Genomic DNA, 24840 nt, shown 5'->3' on the forward strand with positions numbered 1-24840 from the left:
TGGGCAGCGCTTCGATAGGAAGAGATCAAAGTCAAGAAGGAGGAAGAGGAGGATGCAACTCTCGCATCAGCAGGACAACAAGGGCAACAGAAGAGGGAAAAGAAAGACATATCCAAAGTCAGATGCTTCAGATGTGGGGAACTGGGACATTTTGCCACTCAGTGCCCTCGGAAGAAGGGCAAGGAAGAGAAGTCTGACTCAAAGGCTGCTCCAACAAAAGCTGACAAGGAGGATGATGATGAGGATTGTGCCATGAGTGCTCATGCACCTCTAGAGAAGAGGTGGGGCGATATTGAGCTGTAGTCAGGAGGACTACACAGGGGCAGGATCCTTGAGGTGCCCAAACTCTTGGATCACATACGGCTATGGGAGCCCTTAATGATAATAGTGGAATGACGAGAGTCAGTTGGTGCGAGGGTTGATGGAGCAACAGTGGCAGAGCTAGAGTACCAAAGTTTGAAGTAGCGCAATAGAGTGTTGCAGCAGTGCAGGAGGAAACAAAGCAGATACAAGAGCAATGCAGTAGCACCAGAGGGTCAGTGCCGATTAGTAGCAGAGGTAGCTTCAGCATCATAGGGTATCCAGACTGACCAGCATGTCAACTTTTGGGTGACTTTTTCAATTGCTTACTTCTCGGCAACTGAGTTGTAGTGCAACAGTTAGCAGTGGTAGTACTATGGACAACATGATGCAGCATGTTGAGAGGGAGTTGCAGTACAGATGTAGTAGTGACAGTGGCAGTGTCATGTGCAATAGTATAGGATGTAGCAGTGCAGTAGATGAATCGCAGCATGCCAAGCATCAGCAACACAGAGGACCGATGTCGTGGATCAGTGTGATGCTTCTATTGGGAAGTATTGTTAGAGCACATTCCTTGCTAAGAGGGAGTATTGATTTAGGGTAGCATCGGATTTGCTCTAGCTCCAAAATTTTATGGAGGGGCTAGAATACACAAGATCTTCAAGACCCAGAATCATTTTGTAAAATTCCATCCGGTTTGTGTTTTATTAAAATAATTAATACTTTTAGTGGGGTTCCTAAGTCTAAACTTAAGAAAATAAAAATATTAATGGGTATTAATAAAAATATGGGTGAGAAGCTTCTAAGAGACGAGGATCAAGTCTGTTTTAATCTTAGCCGTTGATTAGGGACTTAATCTCGGTCGTTGATTCATCAACAGGAAAAGTATAAGAGGAGGCTTGAAGGTTAGTTGGAGATACACCAAGTTGATCAGTCAGTTCAATTTTTCTGGGGCGTTCTTTGCTGAGAAAATTGAACAAGTGATCTGAGTTGGAGTGAGGGGCAGAAGCAAAGATTTGGATCGGAGAGGGAGTTCCGAGCCAAAGAGTATGTATTAGAGAGGCAACTTGAGCACCAGGAAGGCAGCGCAGAGTCCTGTGTAGCCCAGGAGGGGCTCACGCAGAGATGACGTAGGCTAGGAGGGTATCTTGCAGTGGCAGTGCAGAGTATTTGCCAGAACTCTTAGATTTTGTTGAAGAAGCGAGGTTCTAAGCCGGGAGGGCTGAACAACAATCTTCCTCCAACAAATCGATCCAGTAGAAGGGGTGACGCAGTCTTCTAGAGGCAAGACATTGGCCCACACAATGATTGCATAGGGACTTCGCAGTGTTTGCTGGGAGGAGCTAGATCACTCGTTGGATCAGTTGTGACTTGAGGAACGAGGTAAACCCTCATATCTATTTCTTGCTGCAGTGATTTCTCTGTAAGGTTAGCCGGTGTGAGAGGCAACCTGTTGTACTCAGATTCTGCTTGCTTAATAATACAAACCCTCTATCTGCTGCACCGGTTTTCCAGCATTGGGTTTTTTGGGGGACGTGTTGTCGAAAAATAACAGTGCCCTTCATGTGTTTGTCTCATCTATTGTTTCAGTTTATGATTTGTATGTCACTGTAGTCTGTAGTAGTGTTTTTCATCACTATTTATAAATTAAATAACTTGTTGAAAGAAATAACAAGTAGGAGATGCTAAACCAGTGATTGCAGTAGGCTTTCTGATTTGTTAAATTCAGAAATTTTCACATTTCCGTCTTGGGGCTACCCATGAAGTAGAGAACCAGGTTCTCAACCTCTCATACAAGAAGTAATGTTAAATCCAAGATGTCCTCCAATGGGCTCCTCCTCCTCTTTTATAGATCTGATGGACTCCTCTAGAACCTCCTATTTTATTATTATTTTAATCATTGAGCACTTTTCTCTCTTTTATTTCAATTAAAATATTCTTTTTAATGCAGGAAAAGGGTAAATTGGCCACCATGTCTCTTTAGGTCACTGAAACTCATATCTAACTATCCCATCCTGCAAATCTTCTCGTTCTGGTTCCAAAGAGCTATTACACTAAGGCGTTCTATCATGTATTCCTCTCGGAATGCCACCTTTAGAGTAATTAATTGAGTCAGGCCCAATAATAACTTTGTTAATTGAAAGTTGTCGAAATGCACTGGAACGAAAGGCAAACTGTGCGGATGATGGAATATACCGAGCGAATGCCATTGAAACTCATAGAAACTCCTCATAACCCCTCCAAAAGCCCCTAGGCCCGCTGATGTCACCAGCCTGCACCTGTGACCTGTCTGCCCCCAACTCTGAAAGTCAATCCTAGCTATGTCATAAGGAACACCAGAAAAATGGACATTACACATAATGCATGTCCAAAACTGTCCAATGCTGCCCTTGTTTTGCCACCTATAAACCTGCTATACTTGTTGACTAGTTTTGACCAATGTTGCATTAATCGTTATTGGGATATTATCGACGCGGGGAAAAAATCAGGAAAAATCGTAAAAATCGGTAAAAATTGGGAAAAAATCATAACATACAAAAATATTCATTTTTTTCAAATTTTTTAATATCTAAAGCATCTACAACATAAAATAAATACATTGACACATAAATATGATAAAAGAACTAATATATAAGATGTTTAATATCATTTCTAGTGCTACATCACACATAACAGTGAATCATGTCCTGAATAGTAAGTCCTGACTCATGACTCCCAACTCAGCCTCAAAATATCAACAAAAAATATAATAATGTATCTCATGAGTCATATCATGAGTCATAATGTCATATACAATGAAATGAACCAAATAACTAAAGTCTAATACTATTGATTTCCTCTACCCCTCTTGCGAGAAAGTGCAATAGATTTCCCTTTCCCTCTAGATGTAGATGCCAGTGGAGTTGGCAGTGGGCTCTGCTCTGCTCTAGAAGCTGAAGAACTAGGAGCTATAGGAGGTAGACCACGTCCTCTACTGGTGGCAGGGGTAGCTCGGGTAGGTGGTGTCACCTCCTCCTACTCCTCCTCCCCCTCCACTACCTCATGCACTAACCAATCATCAACAGACTCCATGAGAGGCCTCTCGGCCTCAACCCTCCATGCAGCAGTGGTGTCAATCCCATCCAATGAGATGGCCTCCATATCAGGTGTCCTCTCAAGTTGTCTCACCCACAATCGAAGATTGTAGTAGACGTAGACCATGTCATTAAGTCGTTGGGACTCCAACCTGTACAAAGATCATGAAATAATAATTATAAAAAAAAATATTGTTTAATGAATTCAAAAAATTATTTGGAAATTTGCAATATTTTAAGTGTTAACCTGTTGCGCTTCTTGTTGTGTATTTTCTCAAATACACTCTAGTTGCGCTCACATCTTGAGGAGCTACATGTTTGGCTAAGGATTCGAATGGCAAGCTTTTGCAGAAGGGGTACCTTGGCACCATGCATCTACAACAAAATTACAAATAAAATTTTAAATAAACATAAGAAAAAAAATGAAATTTGAAAGTTGAATCAAAGTATGAAGTTATGAACTTGAAGAGACAATGAAATTGGAAACAAACTAAAAAATACCTGGCATTTTAATCGTCCTATCAGTCATAGCCATGTCAAAGCCAAATGTGCCACCTGCCATCTTGTATGTCTCAATTTCTTTGGAGATTTCTGTATGTTCTACTGGAGATCGCACCATCCTTTGAACACAGGTTAAGAATCTGTCCATGATTTCAGCATCAAATATGAACCCACATGGGTAAGAAAATGCAGGGTTTAGGTAGATCCTTGCAGCATGAATGGGACGATGGAGTGTGTTCTTCCATCGTTCATCAATCACTTCCCATAGGAGTAGTTGTCTCTGAAACCCCTCATCTCCCTTATCATCATAGTAGGCCCGAATGGATTCTTTCGCCCTGTCCATGGCCTCATACAAATAGCCCATTGCGGGCTTCTCACCATCAACTAATCGAAAAACCTTTACCAAAGGTTAAGTAACGGTGCACACCTCCTGCACTCCCGCCCAGAAGTCTTCCTAGTATGAAACTAGTCTGCATATGGCCTCTCCTTCGGGTTTGCGGCTCATTGTCAAAGCATGGCACTCCTCTGAAAGAAACATTCTCTTCACATCCCACATAGAATTCAAGAGGGATTGAAGAGATATGAAACTGGTGGCAAACCGTGTAATGGCAGGGCACACCAACTCTTTGTTGTTGGTGAATTTTCTCATCAAGCTAAGCACAGATGTATGATTATATATAAATTTTGTAATGCTTTTTGATGACTCAACAATATATTTGACAAAGGAAATTTTCCCTATGTCCTCCAACATCAAATCAATACAATGTGCAGCACAAGGTGTCCAAAATAAAGTAGGATGCTTCTCCATAAGCATCCTGCCATCAGCAACATAATTTGCAGCATTGTCCGTTATGACTTGGACAACATGTTCTGCACCCACCTCCAAAATAAACACATTCAGCAAATCACATAAAGTTTTTGCATCTTTGATATGTGTAGATGCATCAACAGATTTTATAAACATAGCCCCCTTGGGACAACTAACCAAGAAGTTTATAAGGGTTCTCCCCTTTTGGTCAGTCCAACCATCTAACATCACAGTGCATCCTGTTTGTGCCCATGATTCCCTAAACTCCTCCAATCTTTTGGTACAGTCAACCTTTTCATTTTGAAGAATCCGGCCTCTAAAGTCAACATAAGAAGGGATTTTGTATCCTGGGCCAACAGTTGCAATAGCATCAACAGCAGGCTGGAAAAATGGATTATTCCTTACAACGCTGAAAGGAATATCACTCCAAAGGAGAAATTTGGCTAACAACTTGTCAGCTTGTTCTTTCTTAGTTTTTTTAAGCATTGAAGTGATAGATGGTTGTGAACCAGTTGTGGTTCTAGGAACAAAAAATGATGAGGCAACTACCGGGTTGGTTGATACTGAAGTAGAACCAGTGCCACTTCTTTGTTCACCTGAGCCTAACACAAACTTTGTTAGTTGCTTCTTCATTTTTGCTTTGGCCTCTCTATTGTGCTCTAAATTTTCCAATGATCTCATGGCTTTTCGGATGATTTCAGGATTTGTATTTGTGCAAGGCCCTACATCAAATCCAGGGATTTGTGCAAGGTGATACTTCAATCTGTAAACCCCCCCTGACATATGTTGCCCACACAACTTGCAAGACAAGTTTATTCTATCAATCCCTCCATCAGGTTCACCAAATTCCCACAGAGGGTCCAATTTCCTTGGCATGTTTGACTTTGAACTTTGAAGTTGAATGGTGATTCGGTGAACCTATGGCAAAATAAGGATTACAATTTACAAGTTACAAACTTACAATTTACATTGTACAAAAACTAAAAAAAAATTACATACATGAGCAATATAACAAAACACATGGAATTTTTGACAATTTAAGAAATTTTAACAAACAAAATGAAAAATCAAATGACAAAAACCCCATCAAGATTCAAATCAATTCAAAAATATTTGATAACCCATTGAATTCTTTTGATAAACAATGGGTTATCCAGATTCCAAACCCAACCAAAAACATAGAAAAAAACCAAAACAAAGTCAAAAAACACAAAATGTTGGTGCCCATACCGGTTTGATGGAGAAAATTCGTCTCCTCCTTAGCTCTCACTCCGTTTTTCTCCTCCAATCAGTGGATTCAGCTCCCAAACGACCAAGAGGTCACTCCATAACCCTGTCGTTGCCAGGGTGTTGGTGTCTGTGCAAATGAATTTAAAAAAATCGTGATTTTTTGTTTTATAAACCTGCTGTTGTAATGGGCCACGATTTTTTGCCATCGAATCGCAATTTTTTGGAAAAAATCGTCGAAAAAGAATTGTTGTATTTATCGGGCGATAATATCACCAGTTTTAAAAAACCGCGATTTTATGATAAAATCGCGAGTAATGCAACACTAGTTTTGACCACCTGTAATTTGATAATGCCTTCATTGTTTGGAAAAATCTCAACATGGCATGTCATCTCATCAATCCGATCATTTTGGAACCAAATCGACTTTTTGACTTCTAAGACCACTTACATTGGGACACATGAATCGCCTCGGGAAATGTGGAGAATTGACTTTGTGAAATTGCCATGTTGAAAGCAATTCAAGGGATATTGCACCAAGGTGGAGGCCACATACGTACTCAATCGACACGTAACCATGTGGAAAGACATAGGTGCACCTTGATGCAGCTGGACTAGCACATACACTGGTGATCACCCCTGCAAAAACATGTTCCTGTAAGACCATGAGTCCTAGATCAATCCTATCTAGGATGAAAGGAACCGTAGATGTATCCAAAGGGACCAGCCATGGCCAACCACACACAAGGTCTAGGACACCTATTATAGACTATAGTGCCTCACTTGGTTGTTACAAGGCTTTAACTTGTGACCTTGGGTTTATAATGGTGATAAATGCACTGAAAAATTGTATGTGTATCCCCGCTCACATGAGGGGTAATAAGTCCTTGTGAGTCAGTGTTGATTTTGTGATTACCAAGGAAGGTCATTGTTAGTTGCTGTTGATGTCGTGATTATCAAAGTTGGACTTTGGAGCACTTTGCTGCTTCCCACAATCATCAAGAAGGATTACATTGTTGAGTTCTGCTTCAGTATTCAAAGAATACTTGGTTGAGTGTTGAAGAGCTAGAGTAATTTTTTTATTGTAAATATATGGCCTGATATAAGGATACAATACTGATTTTATTTATTGAACCCCAAAACATGAAAACTAGAAACAGAGTAGCCAAAATCTTTGTTTAAATGTGACAAGATCCCAATTTTTATTTTTATCAAACTATGGAGTTGAGAATGCAGCTATCTAAGACCCACAGTAAGTTGGGAACTATATGTTTGAGATCTAAAGCATGGCTCTGAAAACTTAGAATGTTGAAACGAGTCTCCACAGCATGATGCTTTACTGAGAAATAAGAATCATAGAGTTTTCTAAGCTCTTCATCAAGCTATTGAAGAAAAGGAATTTAATAGGCCAGATGTATTGTATATACTATATGTTTCTCTCTCTACGTGATGGATTATCAGAATGGACTTGCTTTTCCCTATTATAACTCTTTCATTTTCCCTTTCTGGTTTATCGAGCCCAGTGCCCCCTTTAAGGGTAATGGCATGTGATGTGATCTCTTGTTATTTGTCATGCCACTTCTAGGTTAGGTTTCAGTGGAAACCAAAATTAGGAGATATCCATTTTGTATATAAGCATTCTCAAAATTCTGCATATCTTTCAATTTAAAAATTGCATGTTGAATTTATCACTATGGATGTGGAAGTTCATAACTTTATAAGATCTAGGAAGTTGTTATATCTAAATCTGATCATTTCCTTAATATTTTCAAAGTATTGTTTGGCAAGGACTGTAATTACTAAGATCCATATCATTTTTAATGTTCCTTCCCTGAGGTATGGACATGTCTTTAACTCTTGCTCATGTAATGCATTTTTAATCCACTATGAAGTTTTTCAGGCTGTTCTAACTTCATCTGTCTTGTTCCTTTTGCTTTATGAAGCTCATAGTTGTCTTAAAATTACCTTTCTTGAAAGTTGTTGCATTTCCAGTTATCTTAGAACCATATATTATTCTAGTTGATTTTGTGCTGAATAGTCTTGGTTACATCTGCAGCTGATTGATTGGGAAGGTGGTGGGTATTTGGCATCAGATTCACCAATGCCACGAGGAGAGATAGTTATTGGTGGTCCCCATGTAACTCTGGGCTATTTCAAGAACGAAGAGAAAACTGATGAGTCCTACAAGGTGATTGAATACTGGGGCTTAACTTATTTGAGATTATTATAATTATAGATGGATTACACTCTTACATTGTTTTCTGCTGGAGAAGGTGGACGAGAGAGGATTGCGATGGTTCTTTACTGGTGACATAGGGAGATTTCATCGTGATGGCTGCCTTGAGATTATTGACCGTAAAAAAGACATAGTTAAGCTTCAACATGGAGAATATGTTTCTTTGGGCAAGGTATCAATGATTTTTACCAAAATGTTTCAACTCTGTAAGTTGTCCAGTTTTTTTTCAGCTGCAACATCCTAAGACGTGTCCTTCATGCAGGTGGAAGCAGCTTTGGCCATGTGCCATTATTTGGCCAATATCATGTTACATGCAGATCCATTCCACAGTTACTGTGTGGCTCTTGTTGTTCCATCCCATCAAGCCCTTGAAAGTTGGGCTCAGAAAGAAGGAATTGTTTACAAGGATTTTGCTGATCTGTGTCAGAAGAGTGAAGCAATTAAAGAAGTTCAGAGCTCAATTCTACAGGTCTGTTATGAATCATGATGTCCACCACTACTGCTTCATTATACATTTGTAGTAATCCAAGCTTTAGATTTTTATATAGTACTTATAATAGCTTTCAATATATATTTTCTATGACATATGAATGATGCTCTCTGATATGATAATGCAAGAGTTGCTTTGTAAGGGAAATCAATAGAAAGTTGCACAGAGACATTTCATAAAAATCACCTTGTTATGTACACCATGAATGGAAGGAAGGAACAATATATATATTAACATCAGTGAGCTGATTATAAGAGAATATTAACCCCTATGGTCTGTGGCAAATATGGATGAGTGTTTAGATACACGGGTATTGGGGTTATCTTGGTTTTTGAATCGGATATTTTTCAGGATGTAAAGGAATATGAAGAAAGAAAATCAGGTGGGCACATTTGGTTAGATATATTGGAAGCGGGGTGTAAATGGCATAGTTGTATATACTATAAACAATTCCAAGATACCATTTATTTGGCATATCTAACATTTTTAGTGGTTATTTGGGAATACCATGTGAAAGGGGTACTTTAGAGTACAGACTTATCTTTATTTTTTTGAACATGTTACCTCCCAAACTAGTAAGCTTGCCAAGGTGTCCGCAAGCTGCTAAGATGGCACAAATAGGACAAGTGACCACTGTCACCTAGGCACAAGTCTTCACTCTTTAGCCCAACTCCCTACCTGAATGGCTATGGGAGGATTCCCTATGTGAGACGCTTCACCGAACGATTAGTATATTAGTGCCTTGAATGGGGTCTTGACTCTTGCGTGAAGAGAGTCGTTAATATTTCTTGTTTAGTTGATCTAGAAATTATATTTATACAGAAAAGTAATGCAGACCAGCAAGATCACTTACTCAGAACTCAAGATATTAAACATGTAAACAACTCAAAAAATAAACAACTAATACACTTACCAAATATATAAGTTTTCCCTGAAGTATGCTAAGGGCTTGTCTTGTGTCTTTTTGCTTGCTGTCCTGTGACTGAAAATTTGAAAAATACAGAAAAGGGGAGAATATCTCTTTTCAGAGATGTTTAAAAGTGTGTAAACACTCCAAATCGATAATCTAAGAGTGGGTAAAGCCAGAACAGAAAACATATATCCATTTGACTCTTCTTAAGCTTAAGGTTTGCAATGAATTTGCTTTTCCAGCAAACTGAGACTTGTTGCAGAGGTCTAGGGGTCAAATCTCCAGTGGGAGAAAACCCAGAAATTATTCCAGTTGATAATTTTACTTTTTAGTGACTGGAATAAACTCTAAATAGCTCCAGAACAATAATATAAATTCAAGAAATAAGTCTGGAAACTATTACAAGGGTTTGGAACTTTGGATAATTAATACTTACTTGGAAATGGCCCTTGTACCTTGATTTTTTTTGGATTTGAAGTATGTATTGCAGTAAATTAATGCAGATCTGCAAAACAAACTTGATATACCTCATGAAATCTGTGTGATTGAAAGCCCAAAATAAGGTTTATCTATCCTTGGACAAAATATGAAGTTATAGGTCAAAACCCAAGGGTTAACTAGCTAATCTTGCAATAAAATTAAAAAAAGTCCATAGTTAATAATAGTTCTATTTTTATTTTATAACGCAGGAAAGAAAAGATTTTTAGATTTTCAGAATAGAATGGTTGTTGAGATAGCCAAATATTACCTTTCAATGCCGGGTTGTAAATCAAAACCATTCTCAAGCTGGCCTCGCACTTTGGACAATGAGATGGGCTTGGAGTTGAGAAAATTTTATTGCCCTCACCTTTCTCTAAGATAACTCTACATGTTCCCAGGTTTAACTAGGAGTGACTTCTAGTGAAGTGTCTCTAATCTTTGGGGTGAGTATGGTATTAGAAGAGATCTTCACCTAGTTGAAGATACCCCCAATAAGGGTTTGTCCAACCATTGGATCTAATAGCTCCAATGTCCAACAAATTTACAATGAAGACTAGTGCCTTGGTTTCACCTTCCACACGACTATGTAGCCTCACAGTGGATCATTCCTCCAATTACTATGTAATTGAGATTTACTTGTGTCTATAATATTATTATTAAGAAATATTACTACAAGAGCCAAAAAAATTGGAATAGAAAAAATCGGCCCACAATTTGTACTTAATGTTTGCAAATGAAAATTCTATTATGGCATTTGAACTCACAACTCAACAACAACTAGAATGAGAGAATAGAATAGCCTTTTATAATTTATTTAGTAGCGACTAATTGGACCTCGTTTTCAAAATATTATTTTTACTTGTCATCAACAACCTGAAAACTAAGTAAATTCAAGATAGAATATTTTAATTACAATGTTTGTCCACATGAAAAGCTTGACTTGACTTGATTTGACACTTGGAATTGCAACACTTCCTTTGACTTGACCCTGAGAGGCAAGAAATGAGTAGTATCCAAAGAATGCTCAACGTCCAAATCAAGAAACCGAATGGCTAGATGAGGTGGCTTGACTTGCTTTGCTTGAGTCGATTGGTGGATGCAAACTTGACTTGGTCCAAGGAAGTTTGATTTGGTAGAAAGGACGATGGCTTGACTTTGCAATGGCTATATTTTTGTCCACAAGAGGTCCAATGGTCCTTTGATCCCCATAACTACCTCAACATTCCACTTGTTTACCTCAAATGCCCAGTACAAGAGGCTTGACTTAGTCCATGAGGCTTGTTCTTTAATTCCCTTGCTCTTTTTGACTTGGAAGCATGACTATCCTCGAAATTGTTGAAAATTGTGTAGCTTGGGAGGTACTCCCACAAGTCCTGGGTGCTTGACTTGTGAGGAGAAAACCCAAAAAGAATGTGTTTGTGGACAAAATACACACGCCTGGGGGTTTTGGACCCAAAATGTGGGCTTAAAACCAAGAAAGTAATTTTTTTTATTGAGTGATGTAGGCTCAGATCAGCCAACAAGGCCAAGGGACATTACTGTTGGGGTTTCTGTTGAGAAATCTAGGGGCAACTAGATTAGGTGATTTCTCTTACTTTGATTACTGCTTGTGATGTATTTTTACTTAAACTTGATTAGCTTCTTCTTTTACTGAATTATTATTAGTGTTCTTTATCATCAAACAACCACCAAACAATGAAGATCAATGCGACAAGGAGACACAAATTGTAAGCTGTCAGCCAGGGCTTGTTGCACACTTTTTGTCAAAGTTCCAAGGAAACAGTTGTACCATATTTTTTAAAGGATCAAGATCATCAACCATCAACCTTTTGAGTCATTGTAAACCCATTTTCCAAAATTTGCAATGTAAATGATGCTAGTATGACCGTGTATGTATGTAACAGCCTAGGTAAGCCTATTATTTTGGCGATGAATTTCATCCTAGGAGGTTTTTCGTCTCACTAATTTATCTGTATTTTTAAACATGGTGATCGAAAAAGTTTTTCTCTCTAGCCTCACCCCAAAGCTAAGGTGCAATTTATCGTCAAAGTCTTAGGTGAATCTTAGTGTTCTAGTCGAGTTTTCTGTAAAAATTATTTAGGAATAATTTAAGCTAATTGGCTAAATTATTTTATTAGAAGTCACTTGGTCTACTAGATCATATTCTGTCACAGAATTGGGTAAGTTATTTGAGGGTCTATAATGAACGGGTATTCCCCCTTTGAGGGTTGAATTTGTAAAATCTTATGTAAAACATATGTTAGTGCATGGTCCTTCATACTTAGACACCATTGCTAAAACATTTGAGGGTGAAAAATTAATTAATCCCCTCAAGTGTCAATTAATTAATTTTTCTGGCAAACATAAAATTAATCTTAAACCAGAAAATTAATTAATTAAAGTAAAAATATTAAAATGTTAGAGAAATTAAATTCTCAAAGTGGAAAAATTCGTGGGTCTTAAAGAAATTATTTTTTGGAGGTCCTCCACCAAGAGAATATTGGAAATTTCGAGAAAAATTGGACCCTAGGGGGTTGGTGGTTGAGTCAAAGTCATTTTTTGAGGAAATTAGCTCAAAATAATTAATTTTGAACTAATAAAAAATTGGTTTAATGAGAAATTCGAAAATTCCTTAAAAATAATTATTTTGACGACGAAGATTAAAATATCATCAAAGATTTATCAACGGTCAAGATTATTTTGATGGGATCAAGCCAACTAGCCGTTATTTTCCACTTGGAGGATTTATCTATAAAGTAGAGGTCATTTGTGTCTCAAGCCATTTGATTTTTGGCTAATGTAACTTTGTAAAAGTTGATGTTGTTGAAATTTCTAAGTATTACATGTTAGAAATTTTCCTGCACTATCTAGTTTATTTTGCCTACTTGTTTAATTACTAACAAGTTATTTAACCATATAAATACTGAAATAAACATAATGCAGTCTCAACCATCTACAAATCAACAACTGAAAGAAATAGACAAACACACAAGGGACACTGTTATTTTTTGGACAATCGTCCCCGGAAAAAACCCAACTTGGGAAAATCGGTGCAACAGTTCTAAGGGTTTTATTATTAAGCAACTTTTCTTGAGTACATTGGGTGCCAAACTGGATCACTCGACAGAGAAAATAATCTGGTAGTAATACCTCTCTTCGGAAGCAGATATTTTGAAAGTCTGCTCCATGAAACCCTCTCCAACACCTCTCTGAGGCACTGCGTTAGTCCTCCTGGCCTTTACGTCAGCCCTCTGAGGCTCTATGCAACCTCTCTAGCCCTCTGCCCCACTTCTACAACCTCTGTGTCAATCGCGCAGGCCCTCTGGGCCTCTGCGTAGTCACTGCTGGTCTCTGTGTGGCTCCCTCTGGCTCTGTGTCTGCCTCTCTGCCTTTGTGCTGGTCTTCTGGCACTATCTCTGCCTCTCTGCCTTGCACTCACTGCCTCTCGCTGCAACTCTGATCACTGGTTCGATTTCTCTTAGAAAACCTTGCTCTAGAAAATCGAACTGACTGATCAATTTGGTGTATCTCCAACTGATCCTCAAGCCTCCTCTTATACTTTTCCTATTGAGTCTTAAACGACCAAGATTAAGTCCCTAATCAACAGCTAAGATTATATTTGGCTTGATCCATGTCATTTAGAACATTCTAACTCAGTTTTATATTAATACCCATTAACATTTTTACTTTCCTAAGTTTAGACTTAGGAACCCCATTAAAAATATTAATTATTTTAATATCACTCCAACCAGGTGAATTTCCCCAAACCATTTCTGGGTCTTGGAGATCTCATGTGCTTTAGCCTCTCCACCAATTTTCATGGCTAGAGCACATCCGATGCTACCCCAAATCAACACTCCCTCTTAGCGAGGAATGTGCTCTAGTAATACTCCACCACTGAGCATCACCCTGATCATCCGGCACCGGTACTTGTGTTGATGCTTGGCCTTCCTGCCCAACATCCTTTGCACTGTTGCATCATGTACTGTTGCCCATGGCTCTACCACTGCCACTGCTACATCTGTACAACAACTCCTCTGCATTCGTGCTGCTACTGGTCCTTCCTCCCAATACTGCATCTGCACTGCAGCCCTCTCTCCTCATGTTGCATCATGCTGCCATAGCACAACCACTGCTAGTGCTGCACTGCAACTCAGTTACTGAGATGATGGTAACTGATCTACCCAACTACTGACATCCTTGTCAGGCTAGAAACCCTCCTGATGTTGAAGCTCTCTCTACCGCTATCCTATGCTCGCTCTGTTGCCTCTGCGCTGCTGCAACACCTCTGTGCCTCTCGCATTGTTGCAAACACCTCTATGCCTTCCTGCATTGCTGCAACCTCCTCCCTACGTTGCCAGGGACTACTGCACTCTAGCACTCTCTGCCGCTCCATCCGCATCCGCTTCTAACGATATCCGCCATCCTACTATTGTCACTTCGAGGCTCTCGTAACCAGATATGATCCAAGAGTTTGGGTACTTCAAGGATCCTGCCCCTCATCTCCTGTAGTCCTCCTAACTACAGCTCAATGTCTCCCCACCTCTTCTCTAGAAGTACATGACCACTCATGGCACAATCGTCATCATCCTCTACCTCCTTCTCCGCCTCCGCTGGTGCTGCCTTGGAGTCAGACACCTCCCCCTTATTCTTCTTCCTAGGCCACTAGGTTGCATAATGGCCCAGCTCCCCACAACTGAAGCACTTAATCTTGGAGAGGTACTTTTTCTTCCTATTCCCCTGCTGCCCTGCAGATGCCAGAGCTGCATCCTCTTCCTCCTCTTTCTTGACCCTGGCTCCTTTGCTACTGCTTCCCGCCTTGGTCAGTCGTCTGATCTCTTCTTGGCGAAGAGATACCCACAGTTCTTCCCATCCTGGAAGAATCACTCTGTCCAAAATACTTTGGACGAATGTCTCCCACTCCTCGGAGAATGCGTTTAGGGTGGTCCTCACCATTAATTCCTGATCCAGCGTGGCCCCTATGGAAGTCAGTTGGTCCCAGATCTCCTCCAACCTACTGAGGAAGTGATCTATCTGCTCCCCCTTCTGCATCTGGTACGACCACAGCTAATTCTCCAGTAGCATCTTCCTCTGCACGGAAGTGCCTTGATACAACTTCATCAAGGTGTCCCACATTTCCTTTGTTGTATCCTTCTCAGCAATATGCTAGACTACATGATCCTTGACCCCATAAAGGATTATGCATTTCGCCTTGGCCATCGCATCCTCATACTTTTCGTTATCAGCTGAATCGACTGGGATAGCCACGGTTCTCAAGGCGAAGGATTTGATGCAATTGCTATCCAGAACGGGCAGGTTATTGGCCTTCCAGATGACAAAGTTAGATGCCTCGTCCAACCTGTCTTGATCCCTCAGTCCGTTCATGGCCATCTCTGCTCTTCTTTTCGACTCCTCTGAGTCTCTACTTCCCTCCTGGAAGTTCTCTGCTAGACTCCCTCTGAGTCTCTACTTCCCTCCTGGAAGTTCTCTGCTAGACTCCCTCTGAGTCTCTACTTCCCTCCTGGAAGTTCTCTGTTAGACTCCCTCTGAGTCTCTACTTCCCTCCTGGAAGTCTTCTCCTACACTCCCTCTGAGTCTCGATTTCCCCCCTGGAAATCCTTCTGCCAACAGTCGAATCACACCTCTCTGATCTCCTATGCTCCTGCAACATTGATCTGGATTTCTTGGCTAGAAATCCGCCTAGGTAGCGACTCCCTTCTACCTTGGTTCTGTCCTGTTAGGTACTGTTCTGTCTCAACAGAAACAACACCCCGCCAACCTCACACTCCACAATCTGCCCACATCTTCCTATGCCCTAGCAATTGAAGAACTAAGCCTCTAGGCTCTGCGCAATCCCGGCAGTGGCTGAATCGCTCCACTAGCCAACTGCGTCACTCCTACTTGGCTGAGAAAGATGTTGTGGCTCGTGGCTCTTCGTGAACCTCTTCTGCCTCTCTCTGCTTCTGCGTTGGCCCCTTCTCTGGCTCGAACTGATGATGCAGGCCCTATGCATCAACCCTTCTTTGCTATTTTCCACTTAGGAACAACTTCTGTCTCTCAGGACAGCTATTTCTGTTGCAAATTCTCTAATTTAATTGGTGCCTTCAACTCTCATGTGATCTGCAACCCTCTGATACCATGTTGAAATTTCTAAGTATTACCCGTTAGAAATTTTCTTGCACTATCTAGTTTATTTCGCTTACTTGTTTAATTACTAACAAGTTATTTAACCATATAAATATTGCAATAAACACAATGCGGTTTCAACCATCTACAGATCAACAACTGAAAGAAATAGACAAACACACAAGGGACACCGTTATTTTTGGACAATTGTCCCGGAGAAACCCAACTTGGGAAAACTGGTGCAGCGGTTCTAAGGGTTTTATTATTAAGCAACTTTTCTTAAGTACATTGGGTGCCAAACTGGATCATCCGACAGAGAAAATAATCTGGCAGTAATACCTCTTTTCGAAAGCAGATATTCTGAAAGTCTGCTCCACAAAACCCTCTCTAGCACCTCTTTTAGGCACTGCGTCAGTGCTCCTGGCCTCTGCGTCAGCTTGAAACCCTCTGCGTCAGCCCTTTGAGGCTCTGCGTAGCCTCTCTGGCCCTCTGCGTCACTTTTGCAGCCTCTGCGTCAACATGCAGGCCCTCTGGGCCTCTGTGCAGTCACTGCTAGCATCTGCATGGCTCCCTCTAGCTCTGCGTTTGCCCCTCTTCCTCTACGTTGGTCTTCCGACACTATCTCTGCCTCTCTGCCTTGCACTCACTGCCCCTCGCTGCAACTCTGATCACTGGTTCAATTTCTCTTAGCAAACCCTGCTCTAGAAAATCGAACTGATTGATCAATCTGGTGTATCTCCAATTGATCCTCAAGCCTCCTCTTATACTTTTCTTGTTGAGTCTTCAACGACCGAGATTAAGTCCCTAATCAACAGCTAAGATTAGGTTTGGCTTGATCCATGTCATTTAGAGCCTTCTAACCCAATTTTATATTAATACCCATTAAATTTTATTTTCCTAAGGTTAGACTTAGGAACCCCATTAAAAATATTAATTATTTTAATATCTCTCCAACTGGGTGGAATTTCCCCAAACCATTTCCGGGCCTTAGAGATCTCATGTGCTTTAGCCTCTCCACCAACTTTCATGGCTATAGCACATCTGATGCTACCCCAAATCAACAGATGTAAAGCTACTGTCCTGCTGTGAGTGTTTTAATAATCATAATCAAAGACTTTGGGGTGCAATTCATGGTGTCTTTGTTCCACTGATTTGTGGTATGTGCTGGGTACGAGCATTCCTATATTGTGTTTTAAAATTTTATTAAATTGTTATTTCATTGTAGATGATAGAAACATTCTATTGGTAAGTTTTGGGCTTATCTTAGGTGATCTGATTCATTGTTGTTCCAATGGTTTATTCTTGAGAAAATATATAGTGTTTGCAGGTTCCTCAGCCCTTGGGCTCCAAATTCACAAACTGTGGGCATAGGTTAACTATGTTTGGATCTTGAATATTTTATATGGTTTTCTAACTCACTAAGGCTATGGTTTGACATTTATCCTTTGAAATACATTTAGCCAATGTCAAAAATTTACAAAAAAAATTATTCTCAAAATTCTTCTAAGCATTGTACACTTGTATATTTTGTATAATTATTTTGCAAATTATTTTATTTTCTAACTCTTGTTTTGCAGCAGGGGTTTTGGGATTTTAAATTTTTGTATATATTGATAATTGGGGTTTTCGACTGTTGTAAATTTATTTGTGCATCAAAGGAAATTGTTCGATTAGAGCTATATCTAGGCCTTTGAGGGTAAGATCTAGCCTCTAAAAAATTTTTGTAGGGACAACATCATGGATTTTTGGGCAACTATTGAAGATCTGAAGCAAATCTGAAGTTTTGGCGAGGTTTTGTAATTTTTTTAGGCTTTTAGGCCAGGCATCTGCTTCTCTTGCTTAGCCATGGCACTTTCCTACCATATAACCCTAGCTGCAGACCTGCCTTAGGCCTCGACCTCCTCCACTGCGCTCTATCCTCCTCCTTTTGGCCTATCGCAGGCCTTAATGTCCTTGTTCGCTAGGCCGTAGGGCCTTAGGCCCTCTCCCTTGCCCTCCGTCCTCTTCCTTTTCTCCTTCGCTACCCTCTATCCTCCTCCTTTTGGCCTGCCGCAGGCCTTAATGTTGCTCATTCACATCCATCAGCCTTCCTTATCCCTTCGTGACCTCCCTTCTTCCCTCTACTCCCCTTTATTTCCTCTCGGCCTGCCTTTGTGAGCTTCCTCTCCTCCTCCTAGCCCTCGACTTCCCTTCCTTTTCCCTTCGCCTCCCCTTAGACAACACTCCTTACCCCTACCGTGGACCCCTCAGCCTCTTATCTTGCTGCTGCCTAAGTCACCAGGTTCGAGTTCGAGTTCGAGTTCGAGGACCTTGAAATTCGAATAAAGTTCGGCAACTCAAATTTTGTCGATAAAATTCGACATAAAATTCGACATATAGAAATTCGAAAAAAAAAATGTATATTAAAGATAGAGGGCAGATTTATACACTTATAAAGACTATCTTATTGTTAGAAATTATATTAATAATGGAGTCAAAGCATAATTCGATGAAAAGCTTGAAATGTATAGGAAAAATCAGCAAGTTATGTAGCACATGAAAATTGCTAATGAGTCAACCATATTGACAAAGAAATAATGAAAATTTCTAAAAGATACCATTTGATCACCAACCAAAATATGATGTACCATGTAACCATCAAAGCGAATAGAACAGTAAACAGTCATCAAATAAGAGTGAACAGCTTCCACATTAGATAAAAAGAGAGTTTAAACTTTAAACTTTAAAGTAGCAGCTAGCTTGGCAGTTTTAGGCTCTAGCAAATTGTTCATGCAAAAACTAAACTAGAACTCTAAAACAGGAACACAAGTTTTATTCTTGACGTTCCTGTTGCCCACTTGTTATATCAAAAAGTTCTATGTCATCAAGAGCAGTATGAGATATGGATCCGCTAGATGCTTCAGCACCAGATTCATCAGCGAATTCCCTGTCACTATCAATGTACAAATCAGCATCATCCATTGTTGCATTTGGAACAGGATCGATCCATGGAGTAGAAGAATTGGATGACTCTTTAGCCACATTCTTCAATGCCAACTGCAAATTACTACGAACATAAACAAGATCTTCTAATTTTTGAGATGACAGTCTATTTCTTTTTTTGGAATGAATGTGGTCAAAGGAACTCCAATTCCTTTCACATGCTGATGCACTTGCTCCTTGGCTTAAGATACGCATTGCAAAATTTTGCAATTCTGGTGCCCCTGAACCATACCATTCCCACCATAGTGTTGGATCACTTTTGCTCCTATCATACTTTGCTGATACTGTTCCAAATAATCCTTCTTCTAACCTGTATGCATTCAAGTTGAGAGTCTCAATCAGTTCATATACAACAAGATTCATATAATTGCAAGACATTAACAACAAGATTCATATAATTGCATGCAAAGGAATATAATTCAATAGACATTTACCTGTATGCTCTCAACTGACTTCTGATCAAACCTGCAATCTCTGGATCTGGATTTAGCTTCTCAATAGATTGGATAAGTCCATTCATGATTTCTTCGTCCCTATGTCTTGGCAACCCAAACAATCTAGGGTCCAAATAGCATGCTGCTGCGTGTAATGGACTATGCATCATCTTCCATCTATGATCAATTAAATCCCATATCTCCTTGTAATCAGCTTCCACATTATCAAAAGCAGTTGCAATGGCCTCTTTGCAACGATCAAGGCTTTCATAAACAAAACCCATACAAGGTTTATCACTATCAACCATGCGGAGCACATTAACAATTGGGCCACAAATTTTTAAAACCTTGTTTGCATTTTCCCAAAAGCCATTATTGAGCACTATTTGTTCAACATTTTTCCCCTTAGTTTCTTTTGAGAGAGTAGATCTCTCCCACTCAGTGCTGCAAAAAACAGCTCTTAGGCTCGCTTTTTCCTCAACAACTCTTTTCAGAGTAATATAAAAAGTGGCAAACCTTGTATCACAAGGCCTCAACAACTCTTTTGATGCATTCTTCCTGTATATGCTCAAAGTGAGACGATGGTTGATGATGAAGTTTGAAATTGATTTGGCTCTTCGGATTGTTTCATTGACCCAAGGAAATTTGGCTAAGTCATGCAACATTAAATCCAAGCAATGAGCTGCACAAGGGGTCCAATAAATCTGCCCATATTTTTCCATAATCAGCTTCCCTGCACCAACACAATTTGATGCATTATCTGTAACAACATGGACAACATTTTCCACCCCAACTTCTTGAATCGCTTCATCCAAAATTCCAAAAATGAATTCTGATGTCTTCACTTGATCCATTGCATTCACTGCCTTCAAGAAAACTACCCCTTGAGGACAATAAACAAGCACATTGATCAATGGGCGATGACACAAATCTGACCAACCATCACTCAAAATTGTGCATCCTGTAAGCTTCCAGGACTCTTTAATATCAGCCAACTTTTCTGTCACTCTGTCTTTCGCTCTGTTTAGCAAAGTTGTCCTTAAAGCTTCAGATCCAGGAGGAACATAGCCCTTCCCAAAATCAATGGCCTTTTTAATTACATTTTTAAAATATGGACTCCTCGCCACATTAAAGGGAATTGCACATGCATAAAAATACTCAGCAACAGCGTCATCAACTTCCTGTTTCTCAACAGGTTTCCAGAATTGATTTAATGTTTTCGGCCCACCTGTTTTTGCTTGAGGAGCTGTAGAACTAGATCCACCAATGTTTGAAACTGAATTAATGGTGGAGGAAGACATGGCAATCTCCCTCTCAATTCGCTGCCTCTTATTCACCTTTTTCTGCCTTTGCATCTGTGAACTGGAATGGTCTTTATCCACTTTGGCTTTTTGTTCATCAGTGATCTTAGTGCAGGCTTCAACACCACCTCCACTTCCATTGGTAATACCGAGAAGGTGATCCACTGCTCTAGTCAAAGTGCCCTTGAAATTATGTCCACACAGCTGACATGAAAGATTAGAACCATCTTTTTGGATAAAATTCCAAGCTACAGCAGTTGACTTTGGGGGTGCCATTGGAATTTAGAAGTCTGAAATGTCTGACACTTCAATGTCTGAAATGCCTGCAATTTTTTTTGAAATTACATTTTCGTTAGTCATCTTCAACACAGTCAAATCAGGCTTCAGCCTTCAACACAGTGAGAACATAATTAGAGCCTAGAGCCTAGAAAAAGTGGAGCATATGATCCAAAAGAAATTGTCCTTTGGGTACTCTCAGGCTTCAGCCCACTAAAACATTTTGTTAACTGCAGACTCAAGTTTCAACTGGGCTGATATCATTATAATTTATTACAGTGGCTTGACATAAAATTACAGAGGTTTGATCTTGTTATGACTGTTGAAATAACAATGAAAGACACTACCTTTCTGTTCAGCTTGTTTCTGGCTTACCTTTCTGTATAGAATACATTGCAATTCCATTATGATTGGTCTAATACCAACGAAAGAGACTATCTTTCTGTTCAACTTGTTTCAAATGGTTTTACATGGTATATTATCTTTCAATGTTTGATCAAACAAAGAATCATGGTATGTGAAAATTTCGAGTTTAGTATCTTTTACATGGTATTCTAGACCAGAATATTTTTCTGTTGAAGTTTTGGTGGAGAGATCTACCAGTTTCTTAACATCTGTGGTATTATCTATGTTCAATTTACAGAAGCTATTTCCCTTTCTGGGGGTTAATATTGATTTGTTTGCCTGCAGCTTTCATCACGAAATTCATGAGCATATATAAGAAATTTTTAATTGCAACCTTTGGCTGAGAACATAGCATGAACATAGCATGATATAGTCTCGGCATTCTTGTGAAGAGGAGGATCTTAAAGTGTCACTCTCTGTCTCAGCATACATTTAAGATGCAGCTATAATTTGAGCATAGAACTTAGAAGTAACATAAAGACACAGTCATAAGTTTTAGTTACAAGCCTACAACCATATGATATATCTACTGGACGGTGGACCATGGTTCGTAACTTCGTTGACGTTCCATTACTAATAACTAATAAGTAATAACTATGACGGAATTTGGAAACCGAAAAACTTACAAGTTACAGCCTACAGCCTACAGGCACAGCTGAAGCCTGACAGCACGCGGCAGGAAAAACCCGAGCCCGTCAAGCGTTCAAGGTGTAGAGTTAGACTGTAGTGACTAGTCTATGGCGTCTGCGGGCCTGCGGCGGCAATGAAACCCTAGCCCGAGCCCGTCAAGGTGTCGTGTAGTCGTGTAGTCTCTGTCTCTGTCGTGCGTCTGCGGCGGCAATGAAAACAACAATGAAACCTAAGCTAAAGCCTAAAACAGCAACACGCATACCCGAAAAAAACGAATTTGAACGCATATAAACGAATTTAATCGATTTTAATGTCGAATTTATTCGACAAAAATTCGAATACGCCATTAAATACGGCGAACTGAAACGAACAAATTCGAATGACCATTAAATACGCCGAATTTCGAATTTTTTGGATTAAATACGGCGAATCCGGTGACTTAGGCTGCTGCTGGCCTGAAAGGCCTCTTCCTTAACTTGACAACCCTCTCTCCCTTAGACAACAGGTTTAAAGGCCTCTTCTAGCCCTTGGCTGCCTTGTTTCCTTTGTCGTTGTCTCTTCTTGGCCCACTTAGCCTCTTTTGACCTCACTGTGGATTGGGGTTTTCGGCTATTGTAAATTTATTTGTGCATCAAAGGAAAATTGTTGGATTAGAGCTATATCTAGGCCTTTGAGGGTAAGATCTAGCCTTTAAAAAAAAATTGCAGGGCCAACATCAAGGATTTTTGGGCAACTATTGAAGATCTGAAGCAAATCTAAAGTTTTGGTGAGGTTTTGTAATTTGTTTTATGCCTTTAGGCTAGGCATTTGCTTTTGTTGCTTAGCCGTGGCCCTTTCCTGCCACATAACCCTAGCTGCAGACCTACCTTAGGCCTCGGCCTCCTCCGCTGCCCTCTATCCTCCCCCTTTTGGCCTGCCATAGGCCTTAGTGGCCTTGTTCGCTAGTCCACAGGGCCTTAGGCCCTCCCCCTTGCCCTCCTTCCTCTTCCTTTTCTCCTCCGCTGTCCCTCATTCCCATCCATCAGCCTTGCTTATCTCTTCGTGACCTCCCTTCTTCCCTCTGCTCCCCTTTATTTCCTCTCGGCCTGCCTTTGTGTGCTTTCTCTCCTCCTCCTAGTGCTCAGCGTCCCTTCCTTTTCCCTTCACTCCTCCTCAGACAACCCTCCTTACCCCTGCCGTGGACCCTTCAGCCACTTATCTTGCTGCCGCTGGCCTGAAAGGCCTCTTCCTTAACTCGACAGATCTCTCTCCCCTAGACAGCAGGCTTAAAGGCCTCCTCTAGCCCTTGGCTGCCTTGTTTCCTTTGCCGTTGTCTTTTCTTGGCCCTCTTAGCCTCTTTTGACCTCACTGTGGGTGATCATTTAATTGCTGATTTAACATTGGGTGTGTAGCAGAAATTTGGAGCAAGCTTGTTGTGTTTTGCAAGTGGCCCATCTATTGAAGAGGTTTTGGGCAAGTGCTCTACTTGGCCTAGGCTCATTGGTTTGCTCCTCTAACTCTCAAAATCCTCACTGTCTCATATTTGCAGCATCTGAACATTACATCTCAGTGTTAAAATTTTAACAAAATTGGCATCGAAAGCTATCTAGCACATTCATAAATCATTCATACAATTTGGGCATGCACTGTGAGCTTGTTTCATGACTGTCACATTCTCCTTTTAGGGCTGCATGTTAAGGTCTGATATAAAATAGCAGTGGCATCGTTAAAGGCATCTATTCCTTGGTTCATCTTGCATATGGTTTACATTTCTTGGGCAAAACAAATTTTAGTTTTCTCTTTTGTTTGTGGCAAATATTTCCTATCATCTTGCCATTTTGTAACTCACTGCTTCTTGAATTTGTAAGTTGTGTATTGAACACAAGTGGCATAGAAAAATTTCATTATTGTTTCTCTATTGATAGTACTCATTTAAATTACATTCTTTACATTGAGGCAAGTTACTATTGGTTTGGTACGTGATTTACCTAAAAGCTTTGAAGTGTGCACTAAGATCACTCTCTAAAAGCACTTAACTTTAATCTCAAGAATATCTTGTTGAGAATCGTGTTTTACATCACTTGTCTTTTGAGATCTAGTGGTCTTCATCATTCTAATTGGTATAAGAGCCTTGGTATAACTTTCATTCTTGTTTCATTGCTAATATCTCTTGTTGAATGATAACTTTACATTGACACTATAAGATCTAAGGATTCTTAGGTCTTCTTGTTTTAATTCAACATCTCTTGAGTTGAATGGTCATTGGCATTTCCTAATTTGACTAAAGAACATTGGTTTTATTGCCTAATAATCATTGGCTAAGTGTTATAAATAGATAAGTGCTCTAATTGTTACTTTGGGTTTATTGGTTGTTGATATCTTGAGCGTATTGGTAAATCATTTATCTTGTTGGGCACATCTTGATATCTTGTTGGCACTTGTTAACTTGGCACATTCTCTTGTGGTTAAGGATTGTCTCTTAATTTCCGTTAATAAGTACTTATGATTATAATTGAAGATTAATCATAACTAAAGTACTTAAGGCATTTAGCAATCTTAGAATAAGAAAACACTCATACACCTTGCATAAGCATCTTAAGTCAAGTTGCATTAATAACATACCTCCAAGCATAAGCTTGGTTGATAGACATTTAAGGCCACCCTTTCTCAACTTAGCTTGA

General features: G+C 39.9%; 2 protein-coding genes across 7 annotated transcripts in view; one reads left to right on the top strand and one right to left on the bottom strand.

Annotated features, from left to right (window-relative positions):
- The window catches only part of LOC149220809 (long chain acyl-CoA synthetase 8-like), a 312559-nt gene that overhangs the window by 138545 nt on the left and 149174 nt on the right, over positions 1–24840 (top strand). For all 6 annotated transcript variants that reach the window (XM_089384924.1, XM_089384920.1, XM_089384921.1 and 3 more), the window contains 3 exons: positions 7967–8098; positions 8184–8318; positions 8409–8615. In XM_089384924.1, the coding sequence (XP_089241050.1) occupies positions 7967–8098; positions 8184–8318; positions 8409–8615 (474 nt within the window). The remainder of the gene's footprint in view (positions 1–7966; positions 8099–8183; positions 8319–8408; positions 8616–24840) is intronic.
- LOC149220811 (uncharacterized) lies at positions 18514–19855 on the bottom strand. The gene is made up of 2 exons (XM_089382859.1): positions 19569–19855; positions 18514–19444 (listed from the first exon to the last, which is right to left on the bottom strand). The coding sequence occupies exons 1-2, from the start codon at positions 19850–19852 to the stop codon at positions 18964–18966; spliced, it is 765 nt and encodes a 254-aa protein (XP_089238985.1). The 5' UTR covers positions 19853–19855; the 3' UTR covers positions 18514–18963.

The sequence above is a fragment of the Pinus tabuliformis genome, chromosome Q (genome assembly GCF_031772625.1).
Source record: "Pinus tabuliformis cultivar Carrire ecotype Pingquan chromosome Q, CPIR1, whole genome shotgun sequence".
In the NCBI taxonomy this organism is placed as follows: domain Eukaryota; kingdom Viridiplantae; phylum Streptophyta; class Pinopsida; order Pinales; family Pinaceae; genus Pinus; species Pinus tabuliformis.

Bases quoted from the DNA above. Each gene is read 5' to 3' on its own strand.
- LOC149220811 (XM_089382859.1), bottom strand. From the start codon at position 19,852: ATGGGTTTTGTTTATGAAAGCCTTGATCGTTGCAAAGAGGCCATTGCA. The intron at 19,445-19,568 runs GTAAATGTCTAT...GAATGCATACAG, and splicing joins AGTCAGTTGAGAGCATACAG to GTTAGAAGAAGGATTATTTG.